Source organism: Eimeria necatrix, genomic scaffold, assembly GCF_000499385.1.
Source record: "Eimeria necatrix Houghton genomic scaffold, Enh_scaff7, whole genome shotgun sequence".
Taxonomy (NCBI): Eukaryota; Apicomplexa; class Conoidasida; order Eucoccidiorida; family Eimeriidae; genus Eimeria; species Eimeria necatrix.
The window spans coordinates 121,326-137,878 of record NW_013654529.1 but is presented as its reverse complement, the minus strand read 5'-3'; the positions used below and the strand labels follow the sequence as shown (position 1 = coordinate 137,878).

At 50.5% G+C, this 16,553-nt stretch overlaps 3 protein-coding genes across 3 annotated transcripts; 1 reads left to right on the top strand and 2 right to left on the bottom strand.

Annotated features, from left to right (window-relative positions):
* Positions 1-1,728: 1,728 nt before the first annotated feature.
* ENH_00076890 (Protein SEY1 , related) lies at positions 1,729-8,021 on the top strand (the record flags this gene model as incomplete). The annotated part of the gene is made up of 19 exons (XM_013582618.1): positions 1,729-1,807; positions 2,028-2,439; positions 2,968-3,029; positions 3,157-3,218; positions 3,427-3,545; positions 3,804-3,885; positions 4,090-4,294; positions 4,449-4,521; positions 4,674-4,760; positions 5,029-5,068; positions 5,209-5,258; positions 5,403-5,524; positions 5,860-5,927; positions 6,063-6,114; positions 6,262-6,508; positions 6,854-6,963; positions 7,126-7,664; positions 7,789-7,859; positions 7,961-8,021. The coding sequence occupies 19 exons, from the start codon at positions 1,729-1,731 to the stop codon at positions 8,019-8,021; spliced, it is 2,541 nt and encodes an 846-aa protein (XP_013438072.1).
* A 1,934-nt stretch (positions 8,022-9,955) lies between these two features.
* On the bottom strand, positions 9,956-12,034 carry ENH_00076880 (hypothetical protein, conserved; the record flags this gene model as incomplete). Its single annotated transcript, XM_013582617.1, has 4 exons — positions 9,956-10,090; positions 10,455-10,765; positions 10,900-11,202; positions 11,704-12,034. The coding sequence occupies 4 exons, from the start codon at positions 12,032-12,034 to the stop codon at positions 9,956-9,958; spliced, it is 1,080 nt and encodes a 359-aa protein (XP_013438071.1).
* Positions 12,035-13,836: 1,802 nt separating this feature from the next.
* ENH_00076870 (hypothetical protein, conserved) lies at positions 13,837-14,814 on the bottom strand (the record flags this gene model as incomplete). Its single annotated transcript, XM_013582616.1, has 1 exon — positions 13,837-14,814. The coding sequence occupies one exon, from the start codon at positions 14,812-14,814 to the stop codon at positions 13,837-13,839; it is 978 nt and encodes a 325-aa protein (XP_013438070.1).
* Positions 14,815-16,553: the final 1,739 nt, after the last annotated feature.

Here is a 16,553-nt window from a genome sequence, read left to right as displayed (position 1 = left end):
TTTAGCGCTGCAGCGCTACTATAGTGTAGAGCTGTGGCTGCTGTGACTGGCGAGCAGTAGCAGCAGCATTGGTGGCGGCAGCGGCCTAATTATGCTGAAGAGCTTTTAGCCAATACTTCACTGCGCAAATGAGACAATGTCGCTTTTAATCGTTTGCTACAGGCATTGTGTGTTTCTAGAATTAAAACGAAGACAGACTATGGGCTGCAGCAGAAACAGGAGCAGCAGCTCCTTTGGCTACTGCTGCTGCTGCTGGAGCTGCACCGCCTGAGGTGACACTACACGTCCAGTAGAGGAAACGCCATATCAGCGGCACTCTATCAGCTTAAGGGGCACAAAGACTAGAGTAGCTGTAACAGCACTTGCAGTAGCTGCAGCGCATATTTTCACTTCGGTCTCTGTACTCCGGGAGCCAGTACGTGCCGAGCCGCTGTAGGTTGCTCGTGTGTCCTACAGCACGAGCAGCGGCTTCCTAGACCAAAGATACCCTAAAAAGCGACAAAACATCTTTTGGTTTTTGCTAAGGAGGCGTACCCGGTACACACGCAAGGCGCAACCGCTGTTACCGCAGCAGCCCCATCAGCGGCAACGCAACAAGAGTGGCAGCTGCAATACAGGCGTCTACCCGCGCGTCACTTACTCGGTTCATTCTTTCAGTGCAGCTTCTGGTCATGCAAAAGCAGTGGTGTCGTGAACAGCTGTAGCAACACCAGCAACAACAGCAGCAGTCGTGTCCTGGCGGATCGACAACACCAAGTGCTGCTGGTTAAACCTTCGTATTCAGCTGGTCTTGCGCCACCACACCGGAAGCCGAGTGTAGTGGTTGCCCGACTGTAGCAGCCATAGTGCCAGCAGTTGTACTCCTGCAACGGGAACAGCAACAGCAGCTGCGCTGAGAGCAACAGCGAGTAAAGATGGTGACTTTGTCTGGAGGCGATCTTGTGCAAGTCATTGACTATGACGGGGAGATGACGTAAGGCTCGTGATCTTGCCGTTCTGTGTGGTACTTCTGTCTCGTTCGTGACTGGTGTTTCCCCTCCTGTTGTTGTTGATGCCGTTGTTGTTGTTTCTTTAGGCATGGACACCTTGGCTAGTAAAAGTTTCAAATGCTTCTGTTAGTGAATCCCCCTTTACTATATTTTCCTATGTCGTGATCTATATTACATATATCCGTGCTAGGTGCGATATTCCTCAATTTCTGCGTTCACTTCTGCTTCGGCTTCTAGTTAGCTGAAAATATCCCTTGAAACTGTAGCTCCCTTTGCTACTGTTGTTTCTACTGCTGTTGATTTGCTGTTGCTACTGGGGCCAACACCAGGAATATTAGCGATTATGAAAGGTTAGGCAGCGACTTGCGCAGAAAGGCACAGAGGGAGGCACAACGAGACTGAATCGCAGAAAGGGACGAGAGATGGAGTCACGTATTCATGGGACACGGAAACGCTTACAAATAAATTTGCTGCCAGAATTATAGATAGGCATGGTCACAGGAGGGAAGAGAGCCATAGGAATTAGGGGGAAAGTACGATAATTAGAAGACAGAATAAGCATCGTTACAGATGTACCTCAATGTTAAGAAGGCGCAGTCCTTTAGTACCAACACAGTACTTCGAGGGGCACAAATCGGTCCACCCGTGGCATATAGCCTCTGCATTGTGCGTTTGCGTCGGGCGGACATACTGGTGAGCCACTGTGCATGTACATCTCAGTGCTGATCTGGAGAAGTGGATGAAGGACCAAGGACTTGCAGACGTTGGTTTTAGTTTCAATGTTATCACCATCTTGGGCTCCCAGAGCAGTGGCAAAAGTTCGTTTCCACTGCTGCTGTTGTTTGCTGCTGCTCCCTTCGGTTGCTGCCGTTCGCCGCTGCTTTCACTTACTGTTTTTTGCTCCCCTGAAACGGTATTGCGTCACCCTCATCATCCTGGGGCTCGGGGAGTTGGAGGGTGTTCTTCTTGCAGCTGTTGGATTTGCTTCTACTGATGTAGTGGTTGCAGGGTTTGCTTTTCTGTTACGTGAATGTGCAGGCACGCTGATGAACTCTCTATTCGGATGCAGCTTTCAGGTGATGGATGCCCAAAAGGGCTACAGCCAGACCACGAAGGGATTGTGGGTAGGGCGGGATAACCTCCATGGTGCAAGCAGCGGCAACAGCACTAGCAACAGCGATGACAACAGCGGCGGCGAAAGCAAAAGCAGCGACAGTTTGACTCTGCAGCGTCCAGTGCTGATACTGGATGTTGAGGGCCTGGATTCGCGTGAACGGGGAGACCGACGACAGACATACGAGAATTTTTTCTCCCTGTTTGCTCTTGCCCTGGCGGATTGTCTCCTTGTGAACATCAGCTGCTCGGCGCTTGGCTGTCACACTGGTTCCGGCTTTGGCCTTCTAAAGACTGTTATGGAGGCTAACCTGGAACTTTTCATGCGCCAGGACGAGTGGGCCTTGTGCCCAATCTGTCACACGAGACACCAGACGCAGTGAACACGGTTATGTGCTTTCTGCTGGGCATTTCCTGTCCTCTTTGGGGTTTTTCTCCTCCACTTTCGTTTTTGTGTCAAGTTTTGCCATGTATAAATTAATTAAGCTTCATCTCCCTTTTTTCGTATTCGTCTATTTGTTTCTCTGTGTATCTTCCATGGTCCATTTGTCATCTGCAAGTCTTTTCCCGACTACGTTCTTCGTTGTCCTAGACTGATTCGACTTGTTTGCCTGCTTGTGCCCATCGGTGGCCTTTTTTGTGGTTAATGAGGAAAATGAATGTACCAGCTGTGTGCTTTGTGGCGTAGTCTTAGTGCTTGTCCGTAAGCACCTCACCTGTTTTTGTTGCTTTTGTTTTCACATGGTCGGGAGTGTCTCCTGGTTTACGTTTTCTCTAAGCCATTCTGTCTTTACTTGGCGTAAATTTACCCGTAGGCCAGCTGAAATTCGTTCATGCATGTGTATCTTCCTTGTGATATTCACAGCGCTCCTAAAACGATTCTACTCTTCGCTGTGCGCGACTGGGCACCAACCATCGTCCCTGAAGGTGTGTTGCTGCTGATGTTGGTAGTATTGCCTTCCGTGCTGCCATTGTATTGATTTTGCTGCGTTTTGCTTTGTGTACGCTGAAAGGCTTGTGACCTATTGTTATACAAGTTTGTTTGTGCGGACAGATGTTATGAAGGAAAGGATTGTGAAGGACTACGTGGATAAAATCTGGAGTGAAATCGAGAAGGTACCTCTTGTGCTTCATTTTTCACTGCTTTCCTTGCTGCAACACTTTCACATGGCGGTTAATTGCTATTTAGTGGTGACCGGACTCAATCCATTTCTCGAAGTACCCTGTGGAGGGAACGCTGCACATCTTCTACCCAAGCAACAGCTGCAGGCCCCAGCAGCAGCAACGGCCGGCAGCGTTAGAATTGTGCATTTTTCTTCCTCAGCCTGACTCTGCAGCTGACAGATCGGCTGAGGATTTCTTCACAGTTGAGGTCGTGGGACTAGCACACAAACTACTCGCTCCGGAAGAGTTCGAAAAGGACGTCATTAGGCTCAGAACCAGGTACTGCAGCACTAAGAAACTGGTTGCGTCGCGTCAGCGGTAGCATCTTTGGAATTCTAGTTTGCCTAAGGAGCAGCAGCCATGACAGACGGGGTGTGCACTGGCATTGCTTATGTACCCTGCTTGCGTGACGGAGTGAACGCCAGTGTCAAATTCTACAAACCCACATTTTTGCACTGCTTCAGCCTTTTCTATAGCTGTGTCCAGCATCAGTGCTGCTGCGTGCATTTTCTAATGCTGTTTGTCTTCCTTTCGCAGATGGGCAAACGAATTTAGCCCCAAGTCGTACACTCGTAACGTTCCGGCCGACGGCTTCGGTGCGTATGCGAAGAATATCTGGGTAAGGACGAAACCACTACATAGAGAGCAGTTTCAATAGCAGCAGCAGGGGCGGTAGCACAATTCATAGCAAACGCAAGCCTACATGACAAGAAAAGGCTACAGCAAGAACAACGTGATCTCATAATGAAAGGTGTAGACGCACTAGAATTTGTCTGGTTTAATAACCATAGGAACGGCTGCTTTTGCTACTGTTGCTGTTTAGGAGACAATAAAGCAGCAGTCTCATCTGGATATTCCAAATCAGAAGGAAATGCTTGCGATCTACCGATGCCAGGACTTGAAGCAGCAGGCACTGCAAATGGCGGCTTCCCGTGCTGCCGCTCTGCAGCAGCAGTACTTGAAACCCACGGCAGCAGACACAGCAGCAATAAAGAAGGAGATGACTACTATCGTGCAGGATGCATTAAGTGAGTCACTGCACTTGTATGTATTTTCTCTGCTCCTCTGTCACAACCATCCGCATTATCTGCCTGTCTGTGTCGCTAGAAGAAAATGCCGGCGCGTTCTGCGCCCGATATTTCTGACGTTACAGTTTTTAGTGCCATGTGGTTGCATATGCAGCACAATACCTGTCACAGGCCACGCGGTATCAGGAGAAGATTTGCACAAGTGTCAAGACGGAGCTCATCGATGCGTCAGCTGCTGCTCCAGTATTGCCGTTGCCTTCTTCGTAGCTCTGGTTTTTCTGTTGCCACTGCTGCTACTTCCTGTGCCATAGTCGCTGAAATTCCTGTTGTGTCGTTCTTCCTCTTGTTTCTGTCATTTGGTTCATTTTTGGTGGCTCAGCCTTATTTCCACTCTGAAGCCAATTGTAGACTCGCAGCTTTCTGAAGCCCGAGCTCGAATTGCGCGGAAGTACAAGGACGCACTTAGGTACGACAGCGTTTGCAGCGCAGACAGCATCAACTGCTGTAGGCTTCTGCAGAAATATCATCATTTGCAGGCAACTGCAGATTTAGCACTATGCGCAACGCCGACACCGCTTGCTCGTACCCCTACCAACTGCAGCACTTACAACAGCCGCAGCGTCACAGTAGCTGCAGCTGTGAGAAGGGATATCTGCAAGCATTCTTCTGCAGTGTTGTATATCGTGTGCCTTGAAACGATCGAGAGCGGTGTTTTACTGCTGCTGCTGCAACAGGGAGGCCTACACGAGGGATCCGAGGAACAGTGCTGCGTCGGTGAGCTCTGAATGACAGTACGCAACGTATAGGACCATTGGGAACAGCACTTTAAGGCGGCGCTTGATAGCAGACAGAGGGCTCCAGTGACATGCCCGGAGTATGGCGCACTGCTGTTGCTCCTTTTTCTACACCTGCAGGCGAAGGGTGAGCTGATGCTTGAAGCCTGGGCTGCTTTCCGTAAGAGAAGGTACGGAAAGGCCTCCTACTCTGCAATTTCTGTAGCAGTCGCTGCTTTCGTTGCAGTCACGCTGCAGACATATGGTATAGTGAGCATTCATGCACGTATTTCACATTCCCAGATGGTAGGTTGCTGCTGCGTTTGCACTCGTAGTGCTGGGGCGATTGCTGCCGCGACTGCGGACTTTGAGGCCTTCAGTGAAGAATGCAGCATTGAAGTGGAGAGCGGCGATCGTCTTCATTTCCCCTCCAGTCTCATCGCTGATTCGCTGCGCCGTGAGGAGCACTTACATCTGGCATCCGGCGCGTGCTGCATACTGCTGTATCGCTCTCCCTATCTGTGTGGCTAGTCCCACTCCAACTTATCAATTATTGCTCCCTTGTCGCGACCCGCCTGCCTTTGGCTCTTGTGTTTTTCTGCAGCGTGCATCTCTCTTCCTGTGTTTGTGTTGTTTTTCTCATCCGCGCGGCTGTTTCTAACAGCTTTGAATGCACCTGCGGCACATGCATCAGCTTCTTTCTTAAATGCCTCCAGTATGTGCTCATATCGTTGCTGTTAGGTTGTGCATATATTTGGCTGAAGCACGTGTGTTTTGTTTGTGAATTGACAGAGGAGATGCAGCAAGAGGTGCAGGCCATCCGAGAAAACCAGCAAAAATTTTTGGATGAGGCCATTGCCGTCAGTCTTCACCCCTTATGCAGATGTTTTGTGTTCTCGTGCTTCACCCTGCAGATTCAGGTTTACTGTCAAGGCTTTAGTTGTGAGGAGTAGCGTTTATTCAAGGGGTGTGTTTTTGCTGTGGCACTTGCACAGGAGAAGTGTGCTGATGGCTTTACGGGCATTGACGCTCTGCTCTCAGCCCGTGGTGGGTTGGCCTAAAGTGCCTTGCAGCTGCGGTATTCATCTTTACCTGCCGCTTCTGCGGCAGCAGTAGTTGCAGAATCATCAGCTGTTGTATTACCATATAGTGGGATTACATTGTTTCCCGTGTGATTTTGTTTTCTTCCATCAGATTTTTCTCCCCCGGCTTTCTGGGAAGTCTGCCGAGGGCGGGCTGCAGCAAACGCAACGGTTTGTGCTGCTCACTTCGGTGCGGCTGCACGGGGACTTGATGTTGACACTGACGAGGCGGGCGCAGACGCAGCAGGAGCTGCATGGGTTGCTGAGTTTGCAGTTCGCTGCCGAGTCGTGGCTCTGTGGCAGCTTAGAACTTCCCTTTCGAAGCTTGCAGGAACACTGCATGTTTATGTAACTGAAAGGTGGGAAGGAGATCCAGGGATCCGTATCTTCATCGGTTTAGCTCGCCATTTTGGTTGGAGTTTCGATGGGTCGATTGACGTGTTTTTCTTCATTCCCTGTTGTTGCTTGCGCACTCGATTTAGGCCCTTTGTGTCGATTATGTGTTTCCATTTCAAAATCCCGGCCGTTCTTGGCGGTGTATTATATAGCGACTGTCTCTCATGTGGATCGCCCTGCTTGTTCCGAATATGTCCTACTACGTTTGATCTCTCCATCCGATCCATGCCCTCTCCATGCTTGCATCTATCATATTATGATTAGTGGGCTCACTGTTTCGTTATCGTGCCTGCCTCTGTGCCTCATAGGTTCACAATGTTTTTCGCCTTTGATGAAGATGATCAGCCGAGACGGTGGGAAGTACTCTCCGCGGAGAAACTTCAGTCCCTGTTCTTGACAGCCAAGTCCCAGGCGCTCTGTCAGTGCCCACGTATATCCCCTTAAGAATTTCAGAATTGGTTGTAGAGACGTATTTAGGTTTGGGGGATGTGCAGTGGTGCGAGATTGTGTGACAACAGCTTGAGGTTTTAGGGGCATGCTAGTGGTGTACGGCCAAGGGCTACTGCGGTGTGTTTCGCAGTGCTTATTCCCACACTACGCGAGATGCAGTTAGAACGGCTCTCTCTCTCTTCTCCCACCCTGGAAGCCGCTGCTGGAGAGACAGAGACGGGGAAACAGACGGACGCTGCAGCACAGGCACACGCCACCAACGAAAAGCAGCCAATGCCCGCTGCCTTCTATAGACCGCTCATAGATTCCATATCTGAGCAAGCCATACAGAGGAGAGCAGTCGCGTCGATGCAACAGCAGTGCCGCGAGGCCCAGCTGCTGCAACAGCGCTGTGGCAGTGGGGCTTCCTGGCGTTCTGTTCCTCTGTGGGGTTGGCTGTTGCTTATCTGTCTTGGGTGGAATGAAATAGGAATGGTGGTGTCTTTTGCTACCAGCAACTGGCTGATACTGCCTCTTCTTCTGCTTGGGCTGCTTCTGGGTGCTGCGGTCCTCGTCAGCGGCCAGATGGGGATTGCCACTAACAGCGCCAAACACATGACGCAACTAGTTCGGCTCCTGCTGCAGCCGTTCCTATACGGGTTGCTCAAGAGAGCAACAGACTTGATGGATGTAAGCCTGTAGCCTATTTTAGCGCAGTTATAGAGCCGGGGCTTGTATAGCAATTTCGTTTTCGGTCTTCCAGGTAGGCTTCATTGTCATTGCATTCCCTTGTCTTGCTTTGGTGGTGGTACAGCCCAGTGGACTCGCTGGACGAGGCATTACCGTTCCGCCTGCAGGGGAGTCCAAGTCTCCTCGCAAGCCTAAGTAAGCTACCCCAAATAGGTTAGCCTAGCTAGCATACTAGCATTGCAGCAGCCAAGCTGTGTAACTACCGAGTTGCGTTCGCAGTTGTCACAATGCTGCAGGGAGCGCGATGAGGTGGCGGAGCTGAAGGAGAAAGTCGCTAAGCACGTCCAGTCCAAGTGATACTGGCACATTGCATAGAGGACACGCACAGCCAGAAGCAGCACAAGAAACGGCTTTTGCTGTTGCAGACGGTGTGGCAGCAGAAGCTTCTGCTGCCACTGGCATCGCAAAGCAGCGAGGTGATGAAATCACCTCGTCTCTGCACCTGCTGCAATGACTTTAATTTCCGTTTACACGTACAGCAGCATGCAAACGATGCATTTTTGTATAGACCCGCGCTGTTTAATGATAATTTTTTAAGCTTACCGGGGATGTGTGCTAAATGGTAGTTGTTTGCTCTGCACCGCATTTCCACATCCAGGAGAATACATATGGTGCTGGTTTTTCTGTCTTTGTCAGACAGCGTGAGGCCGTGAGGCCTGTGGGCCTTTGTCGGAGGCTTTTCATCTCAGGTGCCTACTAGGGAGGCAGTAGAGATAGAGGTTAATGGTTTAACAGGCCAGCCTGGAATCTAGTAGCTGGCGCAGCCCATCGTTGTCTGTACGTCTAGTATAAGTGAACGTGCGCAGTATTATATAGAATACGCCTGGACAAGCCTTAAGGTGATAGTTTCTTCCCACATGGGATTTGTGGCATTTGCCCTAGTATTTACAACACCTTTCGGTCTGAGCTAGTTACATGTTCCACTGATTCATTTTCAAGACAAACTACGTGGTTCGTCTATATTCAAATCACGGGGTCTACCTTATGGCTCCAGCTCAGGTTCACCAAGCTCGCGTCCGAGGGAATTCATTTGTAGTTTGAAGGCGCTCAGGGATGACGTATCGGGACCGGGTTAGAGAACTAGTGGGAGTTAGAGCATCCACAGGGATCCAGTGAATGCTCTAACTCCCATCCAAGGATTCACTAGCTGAAGGTAGCCACAAGCCTACGTTGGCCAGACAGGCGAAGGTTCAGACTAGCGAGGGCAAGGCACGAGGCTAGGTGAGCCTCACTCCGTGACTTGGCTACTGCCTCTCTTGCTACGAGCGAAGCCCTTCGGCGTTTCCCCGACCTCTCATGTCTTGTGGGCAGAGCCGAGGCAGACCTTCTGTATTGTCAAAGCACAGCGTGGTACACAGGTCCCACGCTCCACAGAAATGCAAGACGTCTTCACTCTCCAGGGCGAGTTCAAGGTTCTTTTCCAATATTACGACTACCAGAATGGTGCCATCATTCTACCATTTCGTTACGTTACACAGTGAGGGGAAGTTGGGTCGAGCTCGCAGTGAATGTTTTGCCGATCTATTCTGAGAGCACGATGTTTCTCCAGCTTTTTTTAGGTGAAGAAAACCCAGTTTGATGGCGTAAGCTCGTTAAACAGCACTGTCACAACGGGCCGTTTCGTGTTCTCTGTTCTTACGTCACAAAGCAAATACGGCCTCCCGCGGAAGTTCCAAGAGCTGCATTTTACCTTCACACAAATTTTTGGCGACATCAGCAACAAACTCTCTAAAAACGAGAAGAAAATGTGACATCGATTCCAACAAAGTTGGCTCCAGCCTGGTCCAAACCTGATGCCCTCCCTGATCCAATACTGCTGCCCTCGAGCAGGGAACGGTGTGGATTTCGAAAGGTCAGATTGTCACCTTGAGCCTTCCCTGACCAGTTGTCTCTCAAGCTAGCCGCGTCAAAAAATTAGCGGAAAAACATGGGGGTCAATGACTTGAGCCACCCAACACTGCACGGCGCATCTCCCGGGCCTTACTTCTTATTTTGCTTCTAATTCCGATCCCTGTCTTCGTGTACACAGTGTCCTAAAGAAGAAACAACCAGCAGAGCAAAAGGATACACATAGTAATCTTCAAGTAACGCTGGGAACAAAGTCTGGCGGCCGATGTTTCAAGCATTCGAAACCGAACTGCAGCCCTCAGATGCGGGCATTTCAACAAAGGCAGAGGTGACGGTGCACTCTGCAGCAGTGGTGCGGCATCCGCCGTCTGTGCACTGTTAGTTCAGAAAGACTGAAAAGCGAAGCTTGGTAGCGCACATTGAAGCAACCGGCGTAACATCTTCCAGATACGCGAAGTGACATTGAAGCTTGCGGCGACGGCAAGCCCGCAAGCAGCACGAAACTTCCGCCCAAGCACCTACGCAACAGCACAAGCGTAGCAACACACGTGGATAAACCCGGATATGGGCCAGTAGAGCTTAATCAACAGTATTGGCGGCATCAAAGGTAGCAATTACCCAAAATAGCACTTACAAATGGGCTGAGTAACACAGCAACTGTGGGTCTCCTGCTGCTCCACCCTGAGCCCTTCAGCTTATTCATTTAGTACGCGCTAGGGTACACATAAAAATGTAGCGGCATCTTTTGTCGCATTTGCCGTGAAAGCCATGGCACAGGGTGCAGTTCTTTGGTTCTGTGCTGTGGTATGTGCTGCTGCTGTATGTGCTGCAGCTGTTGTGCCACTGTTGTTATCGCAAAGATAGAAGTGAAGCTGACAGTACCGTGGCATATGCGCTGTAAGCCGAATGGGCTTTCTGTAGCATGGCGTAGACCGCTAAACTGAAAGGCTTAGTGCAATACGGCTCATTGCCTTGTGGCAGAAAAGCCCAGGACATTATTTGCTGCAATCCTCCCCTTCGTGTCACTGCTGCTGTTGCTGGTGGTGCTTCAAGCTCGTTAGCACGGTCCTTTGGAACCAAGTACAGGAGGCCGTCTTTCACCAAGAAGCGCTTCCGGAGAAGATCCTGAAACTCAAGAACACTAAGATGCTTGGAGGGCGTCTCGAGGTGCATAGAGGCCCACAAGTCGCAAGCTGAAAAAACAAAACAGTGTGCATCTTCTGCGCAATGCTCTCAAGATACTCCCATCTCCGTTTATCGTGCATGAAACTGCGTTAGCCATTTTGTTTCCCTGGTTTGTAATTCTACTGTGATATCTCTGCATCACCCGTTGCAAGCGCTTCCTCAGGTGTTAATGGCAAGTTTCCATCACTGTCAGCTGCACCCCGCAGGGCCCTCATTTGCTTCTTCGTCCGAACTGATTCTGCGGAGGCGGGGTAGGGCAGTGTCGTCACCCAAGTAGCCAGGGTGGTCCACTTTGAGCCAACTACTGCTGCGGTCTTGATAGCTGCCCTGCGTGCTGCCAGCATCTTCGAGGCAGCTCTGGACTCTGCGGCAAGAGCCGTGGCCGCAGTGCGCTCCATTAAATTCCCCAACATCCGCAAAAGTCTTGCAAACGCGCGAAGGGAGACTGCAATCCCCCCGTCACCGTCATGAAACTTCCGAAGAAGACCCACGGCAACCAGGTTCAGTCCGAAACTACAATGGCAGAGCAGGTTATTCGAGAGCAGCAAGAGCTTTTGCAAGATCTGCCACAAGCATAAAGTGACGATACCCTGTGCTTCCTGAAGCAGCAGGACAACGAAATGTACAGCGCTGTAAAAGAAAAGGCCAAAATGCAGCGGCCGCTGTGGGCTCCGCGCTCTGCAGGTTTTTTCCGGTTTCTGCACGGAGTTTTCGTCATCAGCACTTCGCCGAGTGAGCTGGGCTCTCTGATAAACGCCTCTCGCTTCACTGCTGTGTCGAGAGCGACACTGTTTTACGGGAGAAGATGCCGTGGCTCCGCATTGTGGTTTGGTGCACTCTGCCACTGGCACAGGCTTGCCAGAAACACGTGGAATGTGTCCGCAATGGAAAATATTTGAAGCTTCAAAAAACATGGAATGGTCGCGAAATGATTCTGTGCTTGTATCTGCTTTAGCGGCCGGCGCCTTCGCGTTTGATGACTTCAAAATTCCCGCTGAAGGGGTCTGCGGCAACGTCAGAGGCGCCGTGTTGAGAGGGTTTGTCTCCAAAAAATGTGGATTCCAGGCTGTATCAGACTTTATCTCTTTGGGACGTCGTTGAGCGCACTTCGGCTGAAAATGGGAAGCTCTGTCTTGCTGAGAGAACTCCCCAGGCCCTGCAGCTGGCTGTCGTCCTTGTCTGCCCCCGGAATCCTTGCAAAGATTTCTATGTGGATAAGCTCTTAGTTGATCTCCAGTGGCTGTCACTGTCAGGCTGTTGCCCTGCAACATCGCCATCAGCTGGTTCTAGTGATCAAAGTGTTGCTTTTCAACCTTCAGCTTGTGCTAGAACGAAGGGAACCTGGGGAAACTCCACAGAAGCCAGTGGCCGCCTCAGATGGAGGCACCGAGACTCCGGTTGTAATTCCGTGCTGAGCTGACATTGAGTAAACTGCTGGGGCGGTAACTGGCGGGTTCTGAAATGTGCGCTGATCAGGAGAAACAATGCAGCACCAATGTGTTGACTGCGGTTGTGTTAAGCTGCTATTCGTTTGCAGTTTAAGATATTATTAACGCTTTTCAGCTTAGGAGCCTTTCGAACACATTGTAGCGAACTTTTCAGGCGCCGGTCATGCTGTCGATGGACAACTACTGGTGCGCGAGCCTGAGAGGGCGCGAAAAGGCCAAAACCTGCAATTGTGAGTTCAAACTCCGCAGTACAGAAATGAACGTTTATTCCGAATAAGAAAAAGCAAGAAAAAGGAGGAGTTGGGGGAGAGCAACTTCGGTTCCAGTTAACCGTTGCCGAGTGTGACTGCCGTGCTCGCACCACAACGCAGTGGCCCCACAGGTGAAGACCATCAGAGAAACTGTCTTTTTTTCAAAAATTGATAGTGCGTGTATCTGAATTACTGATGTAAACGGTTTGTAGAGATGAACTCTAATGCCGATGCGACGCATGCCAAGGGTGTTGTTCTCGGCATCTTCCCGTGAGAACATGACCACCCGTGGCGAGAATCGCCACGATTTTCGGACACCTAAAATCCCAGTGCTTGCCAGACTGAATGCACAGACTGTATGCTTGCAGCTCAGCGCTTAGAAGCCGCGGTATTGTGCTCATTACGCATCTCCGCCCCAGCGCAAATAATGTGCTGGTGGAGGCAATCAAGAGCGCAAGAGGGACTCTCAGCACCTCCCTTTGTTTCTTGCATAGGTGCTCGCGACAAAATGGTAGAGAAGAAGGTACTTGATCCTGCTTACGGACATGAAGGCACACCACAGGGTGACACTCCTATCAGGAACACAGCGCTAGTTACACACTCAGCACACCTAATTACCTGACGGCATCACCTCCTCGAAAAACAACGGCTGCCTATGTTGCGTCCTTGTGACTCCACTGGTACGCATGCTTGAGTAAGTTCAAAAGTGCAACAGCTAAATAAATCATGGTAGACTCCTCAGACTGTGCGCAGAGTGAGCAACAGCTGCTCCTCACTACATTCTTGCGCAGTTCAGTTCACAACCTCTCTACAGCAGTGTATCGCCGTTCAAGTGCCAGCAGCTGATCGAACCAGGCTGCTACAGTTACCAAATTCGATAAGCAAGCGGCCCCAGCTCCTAATAAACGACTTAGACACGCCCGAGACACCACACATGCGCTGCAGAATTTTCTCCTCACAGCCAGTTGAAAGTCAGTAGTGAACTGTGCGCTTAGCAGCCGTGTTTTCCCTGGGCATAAGCCGAAAAATTTGGTCAATAGAATCCCCCAAAGCCCTGGCATCAGCCACAGCGGAATCTGGACGGGAACTAAGCCCTGAAAGCGCCCTAGCGCAATCAAGTTCGAGTCCTGGGCTACTTCCCAAGGTACTTTTAACACATAAGCATCAGACTGACATACCTGTTGAACCCAGCATAGCTGGTGGATAGGCAAGCGCTAAACAGTGCGTATGTCACTTTCACAGCAAAGCACTACTGCAGGCGCTAGTACAGAGGGCGCTCTGCCGCCAAATTCATGCAGAAACGTTCATTGCTGACATCTTGCACGCCCACACTGGAGAAAGCAACATAAAGCGCCATGACAAGGTTGTCTACTCGCCTCTTCAAGCGGACGGTTCAATGTGATCGACGAAAAGCAGAAGCATCCAGCGGTCCTGTGGTGGTAACAGCTCCATGCATTTTGCGGCCTGTTTCTGAGCGTCGGTAGCTGCTTGTTGAGCTTTCGTCTCAAGAGCCTGTAGCTCCCTTTTCACGACTGGTGCAATACTGCAGCCGTCGACTGCTTTTGAGGCTGCGCTGGTCAGGAGCTCCAGCGCTGCAATCTTCTTCCTCATGTGTGCCGAGTCAAGATTCATCAGCTGGTGCAATGAACTAATCACCGCGGGATCGTTGTACAGTTCCCTCTTCATTCGTCCCTTGTCCCAGTTCTCCAGGAATTCAGCCTTTCTGTACGACGTGCTTGCTTCTGCTTCGTTAAGAAGCTCCAACTGAGTACGCAGCTCCTCGGCATTGGGTGGAAGCGTTTGCGCTTGTGGTGGCAACTGCTTCAACAGAGCCTCTATACGATCGGTGACAATAAGAAGTGGATTGAAGGCACCTACCATTTCCCTCTGATAGCTGTAGATGCGTTGGGCTGTCCTGTCTCTGCGATCCAAACTCTCCTTCGACAGCTGTGCAAAGTCACAAAAACCCTTCAGCAAATGAGGGTTTGCGCGTAGTCGTCGCTGTAGCCCTTCTTTCGGATTCTCTCCAAGGATATTTTTTGCTTCCCAGTACATCAGAGGGTCGCCAGGCTCTGCGCGCGCCGGCTTGACCCCAGGAAAACGGGGAAGCCTCCGTACGAATAGAACAACAAGTAGTAGCAATGCACCCCATATAAGATGCAGGCTACTGTGCGGCCTCTCCGGTACTTTCCATTTAATGGATGGAACAATCGTTCGATCGTCGAAGACCTTTTGCTCGAAGTCTAGCCTCCGCTGCAGCTCACTTAGAGGTACCACGTCATCCTGATATTCTGTATTCGACGGAGCGGCCCCTCCCCGGTCTCTCCCTATAGCCAATCGCCTCTGTCTTAAACCCATTGATCCTCGTGCAGCGTAGGGAAACGCTCTGCAGACCTTTCATGCCATGACACTTCCGAGCTCCTGAAGTGCCGGGGCGACGGCGCCGTTGCTGACAAACAGCGCTTCGCTTGCTGCTTTCCTCCAGTCCTGAAGAACGAAGATGTCCATAACTCTCGAATGGTGGGTTTGTATGCAGTTGCAGGGATGCTCTCAATCTAGCAGAGGCGCACTGGCTTCTGGAGCTTCCTAGATTAGGAATGAGGGTGTATTGGCAGCAAGTTCAATGAAGCTCGACACAGAAGATCGGCAGTACAGCGGGAAGAAATAGTATCGGCCAATGAGATGCAATCGCCATAAAAATAAAATAGGTCCAAGACAGAAGGTTAGTAAGGCGCTAAGGGCGCCAATTGGGGCTGGTAGAGACAAAACTCTTGCCGCAACGGCAGGGGTTGAATAAAAACGCTACTTGCTATGAGTTTATTGTTTTAATACGTTACAAAGTAGATTTGTGGTCCACATAGCAATTGAGCAGCAGGGAATCAGGCATATTACGTAACATCCAAAGTGAGCGTCGCTCGCCACGCTCAGGCTTCAATGCAACGGACCACATTTAGGCACGCAGGCTGCCGCAAGAATCTTGAACAAACCAGCATAGAACAAATATAAGCAGTAGAGAGACCTTAGTAAGTAGTGAATATTATGCTCTAGAGATGTCCCCTACAGATACAGGCGCAGGTTAGGGACTGGCAGCAGGTTAACCTTAAAGTGTTATCTCCCAAGGATAACCTGTTGCCAGACTAGAACCGATAGTAGTATCGAATTTCAACAAAGTGGAGGAGGATTCCCTCGCGTTGAGGAGTTCATTCACGATAGTTCGCTGCATTCACCTTCTGTATCAGGAATACTCTCGAGACTCCCTCTCTCGAGAGAAGTGAATTCCCCACCGCTGAACTCAAACCACTGAAGGTGCCCCTTACGGGTCAAAAGGCCATGCCCAACTGCTGTTGAGCTAGAGCCCTTCAAATTCTCCAAATACTTCCTTTGTACTCTTAGGAAGGCCGGCACTGGGATTCCAGAACACACACAGAAGTCTAAACAATCCTAATTCACTTGACAAAAATCACGGCGCCTTGGTAGCGAGGTCTAGAGCTCTGCCCTTCCCATGAAACGTTGTGTTTCCTTCTAATTGTATACTTCCACAATTATGCTCGAATCAGACTACCTGGAGATTTGGAAATAGGATGACGGTTGGTAAGCGCTCTCAGCTGGAGGGCAGTCGGCTAAACATCGGCAGCCGGCACAAGCTAGCATACAAGTATGTAGCGAAAGTCACAGCTCAATACCACGTAAGGGCTGTTGCCAGATAGATTTTCAGTACAGAAATCGCCTGTAGGGACCAATTTCAAGCATTCGGTGGCGTGGCGCTCCAGATTTGGTCCTTGTATACCCATGCAGCTACTGTAGAGCTCTCCACTACAATGCAGCGTGCAAATAGAGCGTAAAGGCCACGAGCAGTTCACAAGACACGTTTGAAACACGAATAAGCAATGGCTTCTGTGAGGAGATAGGGCTCACAGGGAGGGCCCTGCGAACTCTGCCGCCAAGCGCACGTTATGCATCTGGCAGCGACCCCGCAGCCAGCAAGGACCTTGCAAGTAAGGCTTAGCCTTCAGGAATCTCCGCTATGATGCCTCATGAAAATGCCCACTACAAAGCACCTACGTTGGCTATTGGAAGCTGCTGAAGAATTTTAATAG